Source organism: Artibeus jamaicensis, unplaced genomic scaffold (assembly GCF_021234435.1).
Source record: "Artibeus jamaicensis isolate MK-2021 breed Jamaican fruit bat unplaced genomic scaffold, CSHL_Jam_final contig_1028, whole genome shotgun sequence".
In the NCBI taxonomy this organism is placed as follows: domain Eukaryota; kingdom Metazoa; phylum Chordata; class Mammalia; order Chiroptera; family Phyllostomidae; genus Artibeus; species Artibeus jamaicensis.
In genome coordinates, this window is record NW_026521201.1 from 774,492 (window position 1) to 790,729 (window position 16,238).

The following is a 16,238-nucleotide window of genomic DNA, read 5'->3' on the forward strand; positions in this document are numbered from 1 at the left end:
TTGTTCCATGATTCTCTGAAAATGCTTTAAACTGGTTAGCAACGAAAGCAGTGCTTCCCAAAGGCAGGTCCCAGATGAGAAGCTTCAACATTACCTGGGAAATTGTCAGAAATACAGATTCCGGGGCCCTGCTCCAGACTTTTGAATGAGAAATTCTGGGGGTGGGGCCCAGAAATCTGTTCCCTTAATAAGCCCTCCAGGTGATTCTGATGCCAGCTAAAATTTGAAAACCACCGCACTAGGAAACAGGTGGTAAGGTCCATGTGATGCTTCCGAATCAAGTCATTGTTCTTTGCTGTGTGCCCAGCATCACGGCAGAAACCGCACAGTAAAGTTGTGCAGCATTCTCCACCAAACCCCTCCCTGCCCTCTTCTCAGGGAGTTCAGGAGAGCGCTCATGTCCCCGAATCACAGTCCGACGCAGCGCTCCAAATCGCCGCTCCAGCCCTGACGCACATGGGAGTCACCCGCACCTACACTCAGTGCAGCACAGCCACGTCCCTGAGTTAGGGATTCCGAGTCAGCAAACCTGAATATTTAGCACAGATAATAAAAGACTGTGGCTGCCATAAAGACCCATTTCAGTCTTCTGGATATTCACAGATACTTCTGAATATCTTTGGAGCTTTCCCAAGGCCCTAAACTAGCCCTCTGGGTTAGAAAAGCAGAGGAGAGAAATCCGTTAAGACTAGAAAACCCCAATTATGGCAGTTAAGTTGAACCACCAGGCATTTGAAGGCTAAGATTGGTGAAGCTGATTTGTCCCTGAAGGAGATTCCACCCACACTCCCCTTTTAAAAGATTAACAAGGTGGTCAGAATGAGCAAGATAATCAGTTGGACAGGTGCCTTCCAGGGTTCCAGTCAGAAAAGTCCTTGAGCACACCCTTTGTAGTTAATGCTGCTTGGTAATTGCCTCCATCTGGTTAAAGTATTATGCAGAGTCCCCTGATGAATTGAACAGAGATCTAGACCTATAAGATACCTATTTTTTCCTGGCTGGTGTATCTCAGTGGATTGAGCGCAGGCCTGCGAACCCACATAATCCTGGTTCAATTCCCAGTCAAGGCACATGCCTGGGTTGCAGGCCAGTTCCCAACAGGGGACTCACCAGAGGCAACCGTACATTGGTATTTCTCTCCTTCCCTTCCCCTCTAAAGATAAGTAAATAAAATCTTTTTAAAAAATGATACCTATTTTTTATACTGAGTCAACAGAACACCTTACTTAAACCTAAAGAATGATTCCCAGCTGTTGCTGGGTAACATTACAAATTGATGAAATGACATAAAAATCGGGAGTCCAGAATCTCATCTGTTTACTTTCTGATCATCAAAAGAATGTCAGTTTTTGAACAATGACTTTCTTCTCAACGCAAACAACTCCTGAGGACCACTCGGTGGTGGTGGATAGCCAACGATAAACCTGCATCATAAAGACGGTGAAATGTCGATGCCTCCCTGTTTGGGGAGCCTGTGTCTAACCACCTGGGGGACATCAGGTCCATGCAGTCTCAAGTCTCAAATTTGATGGGGCCATTGGTGGGGCACATGCTGAGGGAATGGCTGGTGGAACAGGGTAAAAATGAAGTCCTTTCAGCCCCCAAGTCCTACGACTCTCTGTCTTAAATAAACTACTCAGCATCTTTATTACATTTCATAGATTTTTTTCCCCTGAGTAATAAAGGAGACGGACAATACTACCTTCAGGTTGCAACAGAATACCGACTTTCGGGTTGCAGCACTGCTTCCTTCACTCATCTGAAGAACTATAAATATTTACTCTGTGTGTTCTCCAGAGAGGGAGAGTTAAAGCAGGAAGAATTATGTTTGGCTCATTTGAAAAAGCAGGGTTTTTAAAGCCCTGCAATGCCCTGTCACTAGTTACTCAAAGTCCTAATATACTTTCTTTCATTTCACCCACCAGAATCCAAAAAGCCAAGATGGCCTTTCTCCAAGAAAGGAGTGGTGAGTGCTGTGCCTTGTCTTTTCTGTTTTAATTAAGTCTCCTGTAGCTAAGAAAGTAAGAAAAGGCCGAAGAGTCCCTTTATCTTTGCATGATGGCAGATGGCACGTGAAATTTAAATTATATCATCCCATTCATAGTAGCGGCTGCAGAACATGCCAGATGAGGCCATTTTCTGCAGCAGAAGCATGCTAATTACAACTGGTTAACGAGCTCTACAAAAAAAAGCAATTCTAATATCATGACACTTTACAATTCTAAATTTATAACTCAATGTGGTTTTGGAAACAGCTCACTTGATGAATCAGCTTGCACAGTATATGCCCCAGTTTGCAGTCAGTGCAGTATATATTCGGGACATTGAAAAATTGATGAGCTATTACAGAAACAGATTCTACAAATACTCTTCTGTTTCTGGGGAAACCAGTTGGATTAGTCCGTGTGTGTGTGTGTGTTTGTTAAGAATTCATTATTGGTACCATCAATTATGAAAGAGCTATAAATCAACATTAGTGGTCCCTGACTCTTTATCACCCACAACAAGCGTTGGCCACAGGGCAGGCTTTCCTTCAGGCTGGGGCGGGGGGACGAAGCATTCCTGCCCACGACCTGACTCCTCACTCCTGTTTTTGTAAGATGGGGAAGGACTGACTCTGTTCTCCCAACAATACCGGTTGCAATACCAGTTTTAAGTACCACAGCTAAATCAAAAGCTCTCTGAGGTTCCAATCCCAGCAACTCCACTTACTATTCTGTCACCTCGGCCGAATGAGTCAACCGCCCTCAGCTTCAGGCCCTTCTCTGTAGAATCTGGACAGTGACAGTGCCAGCGTCGAGGGTGGCTGTGATGAGTAAATTAAATAATGCATGTGGAGCTTACCCTGGAGCTGGCGCATCATAAACTCTCTATCAATGTTGGTCATATTATTGGTAGTTTTATTTGTAATTAAAGTGTAGAAAACTATTTGTTCTTATAATTAATTGTATGAGTGACTTTCACATTATTTTTCCAAGCATAAAATATTTGTATGAATGTCTTTATCAGCTTGGACTGCTATAACAAAATAACACAAACTGTGCTCATTTTGCCCCTCTTTATGGACCTTATTTGGCTGTTTTCCTGGCAGGTCTGAGGCTTGTGGCACAAGCTTACCTGTAAATGGAAGCAGGGCTAGTTAGTCAGGTCTGGGGTCTCTGGAGAAGGGCAGTCTCCCACCAGCTCTCCTAGGGGCTCCTCTGGAGCAGAGAGGTTCTAAGGGCTGCAGGGACTTACCTAGGGAAGGGATGCTATACAAGTTGTTGTGATCAAAGTATTTTTCCCCATAAAGTAGCAATTTGTTCCACGCAATGGGTGACTGGATGTGCCAAACACTGGGCTAGATATCTAAGAGCCCAAGATGCCCATTGTCAGCTCATAATTGAGGTCAAACTGACATGTAAATTAGGGAGAAAATTGTGATAAATGGCTTGCAGGATGTTGGATGTGGGTAAGCAGTGGTAGAGACACACAAAGACAGAATACTTAGTGGGATGATAAAATGTTTCAGCAAATGTCCTCAGTAATGAAGGGAGAGTCAATCTCTAAGGCTGGCTTTTGTAAGGACACAGTATCTGGTCTCCTTCAAATTACTATGTCCACTTGCTCCTTCTGCCTTTTTGTCTGACTTATTATGTAATTTTTATCTATGTAAATAATCCACATAAATAAAACAAACACACTGCTACATTAAAATGTATTTTTCCAATTACATAGTTTTTCCTTTTACAACCTTTCTTCTCTCTTTTCTAATGAATATTAGAAATGAAAGCAAACACATAAATGTTCACCACGTTATCAGGCACTATCTCTGCTTGCATGTGTTCTTGTTTATGCATGTTGTACTTCACATACGTTAACTCATTAATTCTCACAACAAGCAGGCAACATGACTACCCCTATTTTGCAAATGGAGAAACTGAGGTTCAGAGAGGCTGAACAGCTTGCCTGTGTTCACATAGCTTATAAGCAGCAGAGTAGGGATCGGTCCCCAGTAGTCCCAGGACCTGTGGTTCTGAGTGTGTTTTAGCCCTGGCATTGAATCTTTCCTCCGAATGTGGGGCTGCACACTCCTGCCTCCTTTATCTCACCAGAGCACTCCGAGATCCTGTCTGTTCTCACAGACTCAACGCCATCTCTTTGTCAACCACTCTGAAGTGTGTATGCTCATGTTCACATATCACATATATTCATTTTGCTCCAGTCCCGTGTCATCAGTGCCTACTATGAATTTCCATCCCACCCAACTCTTAGTTACTAACTTGGAGACCCCGGAATCAAGCTTGGTTTCTACTCTCCTTCATGCTGTGTATCCTCTCCTTCAAATTCTTGTCATTGCCTCTCCTTGCCAATGCCACCACATTGGAAGCATGCAGGCTTCCAACAACAGGTCTGTTCCTCTGAAGGGTTAATGTGATCTCTGAGAGCACTTTCTGCTCCCTTCTCACTGGTCTGTCCAAGCACTTTGGTCAGGAGGTTGCTCAGACCCAAGGAAAGCCGAGGTGAGTGCCCTTCAGGACGGGCTGGTGCCCACTTTCCCACAGCTCTCCCATTGTCTCAGAGTCTTTATTCTCAGACAGGCTGCTGACTTTTTATTTCCACAACTTGCAGTCACTATGGTTTCAGACATCAACAAAAGGCATATGTTTCAATTGCTGTAGGCGGTCCCCAACCCCCTCTAAGATTGCTTTGCTACTGTGGAAGCTAATGAGTCTCTAATAGGTTTTATCTTTCAGTGACAAAAGCCAGCCCCAGCCCTTCAGCAGGTTCTGGGCAGATTACAGGGTCTCTTTTAGACACACAGGGGGCAGCCTGCAGCGATAACCCCTGGGTCCCCTTGCTCATTAACATAAAGTTGAATAACTCCCACCAAACAGCCTAGATCCATGCCAGAATTGACCCTGAGGCAATAGAACAGGTTAAAACATTATTTGTGATAAACAGTCATTTGAAATGAAGCCAGTTTACTTTAGGAGTCTTTACACTTTATTTGATGGCTTCTTCCTGGTATAGGTGGCAAAACGAGCGTTTTAAGTGGGCGATGTATTAATGTATGATGTCACAGCAGGGTGCCGAACAAGTCAAAAAAGTCACAGTATCTTAACTTTAGAAAGCAAGTAACTGAAGGGTGTGCAAATATGACACCATTAAAAAATTATAAATACAATCAAAAAAAGGTTTTCAGTGGTTATCCAGGAATAAAGATTACAGGTAACTTTGATTTTCTTTGTTTCTCAAATTTCCTGCAATAACCATACATTACCTTTGTAATCAGATTTTTTGACTAATATTTTAAACACAGAAGTGGTAACAAAAATAAGTGGTAGTTTCATTCCAAGGAAACTGGTTTCTAGCACGTTCTAGTGTTGTGTAGCAGTGAACTGGCACGTGGGGCAGTTCCTTCAACACTGGGCTCTCCCCAGTCATCTGCCAACTGAGAGGTGGAACCAGGGCATCCTAGGTACCTTCCGACGTTAAAGTCCTATAATCCTGTGTTTGGAAAAGTTAGAACTGTGAAGGACATACTATCACCCCATAGGGGGAGTACAAAACCTGGAGCCCCTCTGTTTACTATATGCCTGTTCCATGCCTCAGATAATTTTTTTTTTGCCATGGTCAAATGAGAGGTTTGGATCAGGCATCTGCACTAGCCTCTGTCCTCCAGACTTGGCATTCTGTGGTGCTGTGGGTCAGACTATTGCTGGGAGATGGTTTTTCAACTGTCAGTGGCTACTAGACAAAGTGTGCAGTCCGTTCTCATGCATGTTAGAGAATGAAAGTATCAGAAGATGCCGAGGCTACCAAAGTCGTGTCATGGCAGAATTCCTGTTTGAAAATTCTGTTTCTCACCATCTTTAAGCAGGGCAAAGACAGACACAAGCACATATCTGATCTGGAAACCTGCCTCTCCTCTGTGAAGATTGCAGACTTCAGGGCCTATGAGTTCCACAGCCTTAAGGTATCTCACAAATTGCATACTGAGTGACTTGGCTTTTTTTCCTGGCTTAGGCATTATTTTATTGCTTTTGTTCATATAACAGCAAAGTGCTGGAGAGGAGCACAGAGCGGGGCTGAGTCGCATCTGCTCTCTCTAACTCACACTGAAACCTCAGAAAAGTCATTTCATCGTAACTGAAATAACAATGGATACCAGAGGCCTGTGCAAGTGTGAACAGTGGTTCTTCTCACTCACCTCAGGGTCTCAATTTCCTCATTTGAAAAATAACTTGCTTTTGATAAGACTGTTTTCAATAAGTCTCTGTGAACTTTAAAACTCTCATTGCATGTAATTGATTTCAACAAGCTTTAGCAGGGAAGCCCGGATCAGACTTCCCAGTTCTGAGTTTGGGATTCTTTGTGATATTTTTGCAGTAAACTGAACAAGGCTCATGAAATTCTCAAGCATAATGCACATCCATTTAAATGCCTTTTTATTTAAACTAAAAATAATGCGTGACACTCATCCCAGGGCCCCACAGAGAACTGTGGTTCGGGCAGCTTGAGGAGCCACTGTGGCGGGACGGGGGCCTGAGCAGGAAACCATGATTTCAGGAACGTTTGCTTGTTCTCGCTGTGCTCAGTACAAATGGAGGCAAATGGTGAACAGGCCAACCCATCGAAGTGGAGATGTTTTGTTCTTTTTTCCTCCTGCGTGCAGGGTAAGACCTGGAATGAAGTCGTGGACACACATCAAAAACTTCCTACTGATCCATTAGACTTGAGGAAGCAGCAAGAAGCCGTGTGGGAACTTTTCACGAGTGAATGCACTTATTTCTTGGACCATTTATTAGTTCTTAAGATGGTAATGCTGGGCTTAATTTTTGCAGTAGATGGAAAATATTAATTTGACTTGGGGGGATTTGTTTTCCTCTTCCACACTGAAAAAAGTTAGGAGCATGGGTGGGGTTCTCCTCCTTTTGGAGATCTTAAGAAAATTTTACCTATTGTTTCCCTACTACTTGGTCCTCTCTTTATTCTCTTCTTAAACGTAGTCTCGCAGGATTGGAGGAGAGGTAAGTAAACTGGCCAGCTCTCCATCTGATGTCTGAATCTCCTCTGCCTATTCCCACCCCGTGTTCACACAGTCCTACAGTCAGGGAGCTCACAGCCGCGCTCCAGGCACCCATTTCAGCGCTGGTCAGCTTCCACTTTCAGAGCTCTTGCTCCTCGGTGAACAGTGCCAGGAGAATGCTTTCTATCAGCTGCAGGGCCACAGCCATGGTTTCCCAGGCAGCCATCCACATGTATTGTGGTGGAGTTGGATGATGTGGTATATTCATGATGTCTGCCACGTAAACAGTGTCCCCGAGGTGGTACAGTGCCTCAGCCCTGACCTGATGAGGCTCCGAGCAGAGAATTCCTTGTAGAAGGAGCATAGGGCAAGGGAGAGCAAGGGAGCAATTGCCTTCCAAAACCATAGGGGAAGAAGATCCATATTACACCCAAGCTTGCCTCTGCCTAAGCGCTGTTGAAATCTGCCTACTCTCTTATACAGGAAAAATCACTGTAAAAAAAAGCACTTGGGGGGGTCTAAGTTCAAGTCCTGGATGTGCTTCTGACTTACCACGTGACTTTAGAAGAGTCCAATCCTCCATTTCCAAAACTAAATATTGGCAAACATCTTCTATATAGGCCCAGATAGTACATACGAGGTGGGAGAAATGTAGGAATGTTGGTATAGGAAATAATATAATAATTCATAAGTAATAATGCATGAATAAACTCTGTGTTTCATGTACTCAAAACTGTAAATTGCACTTTGCCCCACCCCATATCTTAGGCTTTGCAGACCGTGTGGTACTCATGGCAACTACTGAACTCTTCCCTTGCAGTGAAAAAGGAGCCATGGGTGATTTATAAAGCAATGGGCACAGCTGCATTACAATAAAATACTAGGACAGATAGCAGGCCTGATTCATCACACAGGCCATCATCGGGAATCTCTGTCCTGAGCTTTAAAAGAAGGACAACAACACCATTTCTGCCTGTCTCATAACATCTGGGTGTTGTGATCACCAGATGAGTCTTCTCCAGAATCTGTCCAGTGACACACAAATGTCAGTTATTATTTTCTGTAAGTAATGTTTATTGTTAGTCACAGCACCAAGTACTTTACCAACAAAACATAAACCACAAAGACACTCTGAGAAAATGAAAACTTAAGGAATGTATCCTTAGGACACAGAAAACTAGCTTAAGCACTCCAGGCTTTTCTGGGCGCACACAAAGTCCAGAGTCGGGAGAGATTTCAAGGTTGGTTTGATCAAGGAGCTGAAAACCAAGGACAGGTTTTTCCCATGTGTCACTCCTGCCTTCCCAGTCATCAGCCTCATGGCTGGCTTATGCTGTAGGCACAGCATGGCTGTTTTCCCTAAACCCATGGAAGGAAAGAGAAAAAGAGAGAGAGAGAGGGAGAGAGTATCTCCTTTCCACATTCATAGCAAAAGCTTGAATTTCATTCTGATTGGACTGCTCTGATAAGACCCTCAAGGCCCAGCCCTGGGAGTAAGGCCTGCTTGCCACCGGGCACATCCAGGCCTGGGGAAGAGTAGACACAGAGGTGAAACCAGGATGAGCTCAGGGAAGAGGCTCATCGAACTGGGTCCTAACCAACAGCTGTTCACTGTCCGGCACAGACCCCTGAGCCCTCCTTCCCCAGCTCTAATCAAAGCACAGAACTTTCTGCCCCGCCCGTTACCTGCATGAGCGTTTCAAACTTTCCTGTTTAAAAAAAATTTTTTTGAGTTTATTTATTTTTCAGTGTCCTGGTGTACATAGAGTATACATGGTTATCCCTTTACAAAATCAATGTGAGTTTCCCAAAGTTCTTATAAATTAGTACATTCAAGTAGTAAAATGAATGTACTGGAGTACTCAATTTTTTTTAATGGCAAAATTTTCAGTAGAGCAGAGACTCTTGTAGCAAAAAGACTTCTTTTAAATCTTCCAAATTTATCTGCAGTCATGAGTTTTGTTTCTTACAGTTACATGTTTTAAATGCTTGGATAGGGACAGACTTCCAGACAACCAACACGAACTACACGGCCGTGGGGAAGCGCCTAGTCAGAGGTTCTGAGGAGTGCTCCCCGGACCCACCGAGACAGAATCCATGGGAACTTGTTAGAAACGCAGATCCTCAGGCTCCATCAGGGACCCACTGAATCAGAAACTCTGGGGGCGGGGCCCAGTCTCTGGTTTAACAAGGCCTCTAGGTGATGCTGAGGCAAGTTCAAGGACCATTCACTGCATAAATTAAGTGATATGGAAATGAAACTGCAGAAGGCTGGCATCTAAAGGCCAGTCTTCTTTACACTTAAAATTCTTGAGATAATTGTTCCCTTTGAATACTTCATCATATTTATGCAAAGCATTCCAATGTCAATAAATTGATCTTTCTTTAGTTTTAGGATCAGGGGAAGGTTACCTGTGAAGAGTGTAGTTCTTTCTTGCTATAAAGTAAACTCCCATTGTATGGAAGCATCAACTCAAGTAACAATAGCATAAACACTCCTCTAATGCTCTCATTACTATTTAATACCTTTATTTAAATCTAAATATCTTACCAGTTATCAGATATTCACTCATTAGTTCTCCATTTTTAATTTCCCAAAAGTAAAAGACACTTGGATCTTCGCGGAGAAAGGTAGAGATGAGAACGCAGCGTGAATGTTGCTTCGATCTCAGCCCTGTCGGCAAGAAGAGCACCTGTGAGATTTCTCTGACTCCAGGAGGCAGGGCAAGCCCACGTGAACGGATTCTGTTCAACAGGGATGTTGTTAGGGAGCATATCAGCAACAATAATGCCATACAGAGGAGCACATTTCCCGTATGTTCTATGGAGCTTAAATGTCGTCAGTCATATTTGGGAAAATGCTTATACTTTGAAAACGATGATTTCTAAACTGTTTTGTAAAGTTGCTCTTGGAGGTTCTTGAAAAGGACAAGTTTAAAAACTGAAAATCAGGAAGTAATGTGCATTTATTTTTTAAAAGATCTTCATGAATACACTAAAATATCTACAAACGTATGAATATCTCCTGGACGTGGATTTATGGAGACTTTTTGCAAACCTGGAGGAGTTAAGTCAGGTGAGCTAAAGTTGAAGGTGTCAGGAGACATGTTTTAAAATTTTCCAGAGGGGTCATGAAAATGCGTGTCTGTTCTATTCCTGTGGCTTGTTCCACCCTGGGATTGGGAATATGCACGGTTCCCTCACATAACCTTATGGCCAGGGGATCGGATTAATAAAAAGCAAATCTACACATTTACTGACACCTTGCCAAAAGATTGCAGATACCAGCCTTCAGTAGCATTTTTCATTTTCTCTTGTCTCTTTAAGAAAGTAAACATACTCCTAAGACCTCCTTAACCTTCATAAATGTTTATTCTCAAATGAATGTCCTTTTCTCATATATTTTAAACAAATAATCTCTCTCCTCCAAAAATGAAGAGAGATTCTAAAAAGAATCTATTTATAAAAGAAAACTTATAAGAAGAAATATATTGCAAAGAAAAATAAATCTGAATTTTGCCAGCGGCTAAATTTGAAATGTGAAAACATGTATAGGGTGATATTTGAAGTTCATTAACTATTTATTCCTTACCCCTGGGTCTACTCTCATTTTCTTTCTCTCTGCCCTTAGACAAGCTTTGGGTTTGTGAGCAGCCTTTTTGCCACCATCAAGGACTACTTGGACACTTCTGAGACTTCACCATCCATGGATTTCATCCCCGTGCTCATGAAGGTAAAATCCTTCCAGGAGATCTCAGCTGCTTGCAATAAACTGACCCCCTTCCAGGATAGTTGTTAACATCTACCTGGCTTTCTGTTTTTGTCCTGTGTTCCTGGGAAAGTTCCACCTCACCCTCCCACGGAAGAACCGTCCTTTTCTCTGACAATCCCCATTTTCAAAAATAACTTGCAGATTCTGTTTTCCCATTGTCACCTCCACTGTGTGGGTTTTATTAACACAGGAATCTGCATGCATGGGAAAGCCATTTCCAGGTCTGTTTTTTAAATGACTTCAATTTAAAACAATACTCATGGCAAGCTTGTGTAGGCTAATTACATGGCTCAGCTGTTTTTCTAACAAGAGTGCCAGCCTTCCGGACAAAAAATAAAAATAATAAACCTTGAAATCCATCAGTACTCTTAATAGGACTTCCACAAATGAAAGCAGGAATAAGGAAACCCTGTAGCCCTGAACTGATAAATGTTATTTATTTTTTGAGTAGATATGTGAGCCTCCTCCATATGTTTTTTTTTTTTTACTTTAAGCTTTTGAATCCAGTTTCTATCCATTCTCATTTGGCAAGATTTGACCTCTTATAATCCACTTTAAAAAAGCATAGGTTGAGATTTATTGAGTACTTCCTAAGTGCTTACGTGAGGGGCTGATATCCTATACACAATAATATGCAAAACCAGAAACATTCCTGCTCGTTTCCAGTCTAGTGGGGAGAAATTAACTCACTAATAACAGGAATAATTATACAATCAAATTGATATCAATACTGAGGAGAAAAGAACATGACTATTATGAAGGAAAGTTTCATTGAGGCAGGGTGTGAAGTAATTACACACAGGAAATTCTCCCAAGGAGAAAACTAGGTGAAATCAGGGAGATCCTTATGGATTGAACACAGATTTGAACAAGAACTACTTTGAAAAGCAAGAGAATGTATTGGGAAGTAGATGAAGTCTTGAGCTCTCTCAATTTATTTATAGTAAGAAAAGTTTCAAATTAAGCTTTAAAAATTTTTTTATTTATTTATCTTTAGAAGGGAAGGGAAGGAGAGAGGGAGAGAAATATCAATGTATGCTTGCCTCTCATGCATCCCCTGCTGGGAACTGGCCTGCAACCCAAGCATGTGCCCTGACTGGGAATCAAACTGTGATCTTTTGGTTCGCAGGCCTGTGCTCAATCCACTGAGCCACACCAGCCAGGACCTTAAATTAAGTTTTAAGTAAACAGTCTAGAGAAATACCAGCTTCTCATTAAAACATATAAGTTAGACTGCTCAGGCGCTATAACAAAATATTGCAGACCGGGTGGTCTACAAACAACACATTTATTTTTCACCATTCTGGAGGGTGGAATTCTGAGATTAAGTGAGAGTTCTGGTCACAGACTTATGTTGTCCTTCATGTGGCTCTCTGGCCCCTCTTTATAAAAGAATTTATATCATTCATGAGGACTCCACCTTCATGAATGAAACACCCCCTGAAAGGCCCACCTCCTAATACCATCACTTTGGGGTTAGGATTCAACACACCAATTTGAGGGGGACACAAACATTCACACCGTTGTGTAAGTGCACCCATGGCCTGCTGAAGCATGTGGTGTTAACAGACTCTTTACAGAAGGTCTATAACACAGCCCACATATGAATGCTTTACACTGCAGTTAAGCAAAGATTGGTTATAGGAGTTTTTCCTAAATTTAAAAGGTCCTTTATCAGTCAGGTTTGATTCAGTTGTACCAGAGTAACAATCCCCAAGTCTCGCTAACTTGGTCCACATCTCCCTATGCTTCCCTTCTATTGTACTTTGTCACTGTCCTGTGTCTGGTACCCATGCTGAGGGAGCAGGCACAACCTGGAGTGTTACCAGTTGCCATGGCAGAGACAACAGAGACTGGTCAGAGCCCTCACTGACGCTTCAGGTTCTGCCTAAAGCAGCACATGGCAGGTCTGTTCGTATTTCATCAGCCAAGAAAGTCACGTGGCCATGCCTACCTTCAGCAGATAGGGTCCACATAATCCTCCCTGGGGAGGGAAAATAGATGAACAGTAATACAGCCTCATAAGCAGTTCACCAGACCAAAGGATGGCATGTTGTGTTATTCATGCACGAGCCATGTGAGCAAGTCACTGAAAAGTGAACTGAGCCTTGGAAGGTGAGGCCATTTGGCCGAGCTCATATAGCTGATAAATTGTGGAGCCGGATTTCTAAGCCTGACCATATGTGGTCTCCACAGTTGCCTCCTTACTAATGAAGTGTCTCAAGCATCGCAATGTCCTTTATCTCCAAGCTATCAACAAATGTCCCCTCCACCCCCTCGAAAATAAATTCACATCATCTTTCAAATTACTTCTTGCTGCAGCCAAAACTTGACATTTTCCCCCCATGGTGTTTTCTCTTCTGTCCTACAACAAAGTATTTTTCTAGGTTTTGAGTGTTTCTGCCTTTGTTACTGTCACCTCCTTTAGGGACTGTTTAGGCCAGGTCTCTATCTCTAGTAAGTGTGGTCGTAGCACTATCAACAAGTGTGCCTTCCTTCTCTAGCTCTACCACATGATGACACTATCGGAAATTCATTAATGGAACCCATTACTTATTACACTAATCAATAAATCTGCCAGGCAGTATATTGAATTAGCAACTTGATAGACACTGTGAAATCCTGAAGAGAACGTCTGCCTGCAAGGAGACAGCTTTGGTGAGGAGAAGAGTAACTCATTCCGAAGAAACACGGCGAACAGAGATGGCGACCCGTGGTGTGGGGCGCTCAGCCCGACTACTACACTCACATACACGCGCCTTAGCAGAGGTCCTCGAATTTGACTCTACAGTTTTAGGAGCCAACAGGAGAATTGAGTTTATGGATACTTTTGAGGACAAGTTGTTGAAAAGTTAAGTTAGTCACTTAACTACCAAACACAAGCTTAAGGTCAACCACCAGAAGCCCTGAAATCAAGGAAACAGTGTTTCTTACCCGGCGCCATAGAGTGTAGACCTCAACAAAGTGTAAACAGAAAGGTGAATTCAATCGAGCGTCCTTTAGAATTTTCTTTAAGTATGATTTTCCTAAAAGGTGATTTATCGAGGAGTTAACTGTTGTATAATGGGAACCGCATGCGCTCCCTGCGCTCTAAAAGCCCGCTTCCTGCGCTCCAAGCCACTGCGCTCCTGCGCTCCTGCACCCATAGAGCTGCCTGACTCCTGCGCTCCCTGCGCTCCCTGCGCTGCCTGCCTCCTGCGCCCTGGTCCCTGCGCTCCTGCGCTCCCTGCGCTCCCTGCGCTCCTGCGCACAGAAGTCCCTGCGCTCCCTGCGCTCCCTGCGCTCCCTGCGCTCCCTGCGCTCCCTGCGCTCCCTGCGCTCCCTGCGCTCCCTGCGCTCCCTGCGCTCCCTGCGCTCCCTGCGCTCCCTGCGCTCCCTGCGCTCCCTGCGCTCCCTGCGCTCCCTGCGCTCCCTGCAGTGATCTCTTCTCCTCCCGCAGTGTTTCCGGGGGAGCCTCTGTCAGAGCCACCAGACCTACTGCCTGAATTACTCCGCCGCCGTCTTTTATCTGGAGAGCCTGAAGCAGAGGGATGACTTTGGAATTTATTTAAAAGTAAAGTACCATTTGCTTTTCTTTTATATTTTTCCTGAGACTCTTTGAGGTATAGTGGGTGCTAGGAATTATTACACCCAAATGAAGTGGGAAAGAAGAAAAACAAATGATCAACAATACATTTTAATTACAAATCTGCTTTCCTCATGAATACATCTTCCTCATAAATGCTGCACACTGAGGAATTTTAAATGGTGCACATCTGGAAACATTCTGTCATCTCACGTCCCTCCTGAAATTTTGGCTGAGGCTCTAAAATGTTTCATTTGTTCATCGGTGTGTCTGTGGAGGAGATTGGTGCATTGTAAGGAGAAAGCTAGACTAAGACCTGAGGCTTTGTTCGTGACTAGATGTTTGGCTCCCGTGGCTTTGGTTCCAGCACGAATCTATTGCAGACTGGCTAGGGGGACCCTTTGCATTGTGTTCTGTGCGAATGGCGTCCCCTGGATTGCGTGGTAGATAGAGCACAGCGGAAATGTTGTCCCCGAAACTGTGCAACGTGGCAGGCAGGGTCCCACACCGCCAGAGCAGTGATTTCTGCTAAGGACCTTCGGCATTTGCTAACAAGCGGACACGGAAAGGATTTTCCTGGGCTTCTTCAGTTCCTTTGACCCCTCTTGACATTTCTTTGGTATGAACTGTATGTACCTTTTCGGTGTTATGGCAGAGCCCTTTTGTATGATCCAGAGAAAATAGTCCAAGACTTTTCAGAAAACCATCTCTTCCTGCAGCTGCAAAAAGCCCCTGGCAGAGGATCACCTCAGAGGCGTGGGAGGAAAGGCTGCCACGGTTCCCAAATTTAGCTGTGAATCCGTGCACCTGCAACCGGTACACAAGGAAGCCTGGGTGTGCTGTGGCTGAGAGAAGAGGGACAATCTTGGGCAAGAGACTTGATCCTATTTTTGTAGCTTCAAACTTTCAGGGTTTTCTTTGCTACTCACACGAAAAACTGAAATCTCATTAAATTTCCAAGGTATGAAGAATCCCGTTTCAAAAGTTTGTCCTGGAAGCTGGGTTAGACTCCCAGCCTGGCTCCCAAACTAGGGAGAATCCAATTCTATGTCTCTTTCAAGCCAGGGCAAAGATGAATTCAGCAAGGCTCAGCTACCAAGTTTTTATTTTATTTTATTTTACTTATTTTATTTTTAGACAGGGGAAGGAAGGGAGAAAGAGATAAACTTCAATGTGTGGTCGCCTCTCCCATGCCCTGCACTGAGGACCTGGCCCCCAATCCAGGCACATGCCCTGACTAGGAATCAAACTGGCATCCTTTTGGTTCACGGGCCAGCCTCAATCCATTGAGCCACACCAGCCGGGACCATTTTCAAATAACTGAGAAAAATCTCTTACCAGTTGTGACATACACGGGTAGCTCACGTTTTTATATGAAATATACATTGTGTCCAAAGATATTCAGGGAAAGGAAGTAGTGATGCAATGCTGTGATGATAATGAGCACAATACTTTTTTAATGTACAGTGCCCTTCCAGGCACTTTATCAAACATCTTGCTAATCCTTAGCATAAAACTATGACATTGGTTGCAGTGTCCCCAAGTGTCCCTGAGGCTCAGAGAAGTTGTAAAACTTTTGCAAGGCCACATGGCTAATAGTTGGCAAAAAAAAACTGGGTAAAGGACTTCAGGTACAAAAAACAAATGCTCTTTCCACCAAAACTATTTACAGCTTTTCAGGGCTTTTTTCCATCACATGGGAACTGTTAGTGTCATGAAACAAAGGTGAGGGGTCAGGAGAGGCTTTGGAGGAATTAAGGTGAATCTGCCTTCCACAGCCCCATAGTATAGAACAAAAGCGTCATCACAGATCATTAATAATAATTTAATTATAATATCTAATGAATATAATGATTATAACATAATAATTATAATGTACGACCAGTGAT

The 16,238-nt window shown here is 43.4% G+C and overlaps 1 protein-coding gene across 2 annotated transcripts in view; it reads left to right on the plus strand.

Annotated features, from left to right (window-relative positions):
• PLEKHG7 (pleckstrin homology and RhoGEF domain containing G7) overlaps positions 1 to 16,238 on the plus strand; it is a 55,041-nt gene that overhangs the window by 16,957 nt on the left and 21,846 nt on the right. The window contains exons 4-9 of one of the 2 annotated variants that reach the window (XM_037125867.2): positions 1,926 to 1,966; positions 5,864 to 5,959; positions 6,659 to 6,802; positions 9,993 to 10,088; positions 10,644 to 10,745; positions 14,224 to 14,337. In XM_037125867.2, coding sequence (XP_036981762.2) covers positions 1,926 to 1,966; positions 5,864 to 5,959; positions 6,659 to 6,802; positions 9,993 to 10,088; positions 10,644 to 10,745; positions 14,224 to 14,337 — 593 coding nt within the window. Of the gene's footprint in view, positions 1 to 1,925; positions 1,967 to 5,860; positions 5,960 to 6,658; positions 6,803 to 9,992; positions 10,089 to 10,643; positions 10,746 to 14,223; positions 14,338 to 16,238 lie in introns of both variants that reach the window. The other variant, XM_037125868.2, reaches the window with a different exon arrangement.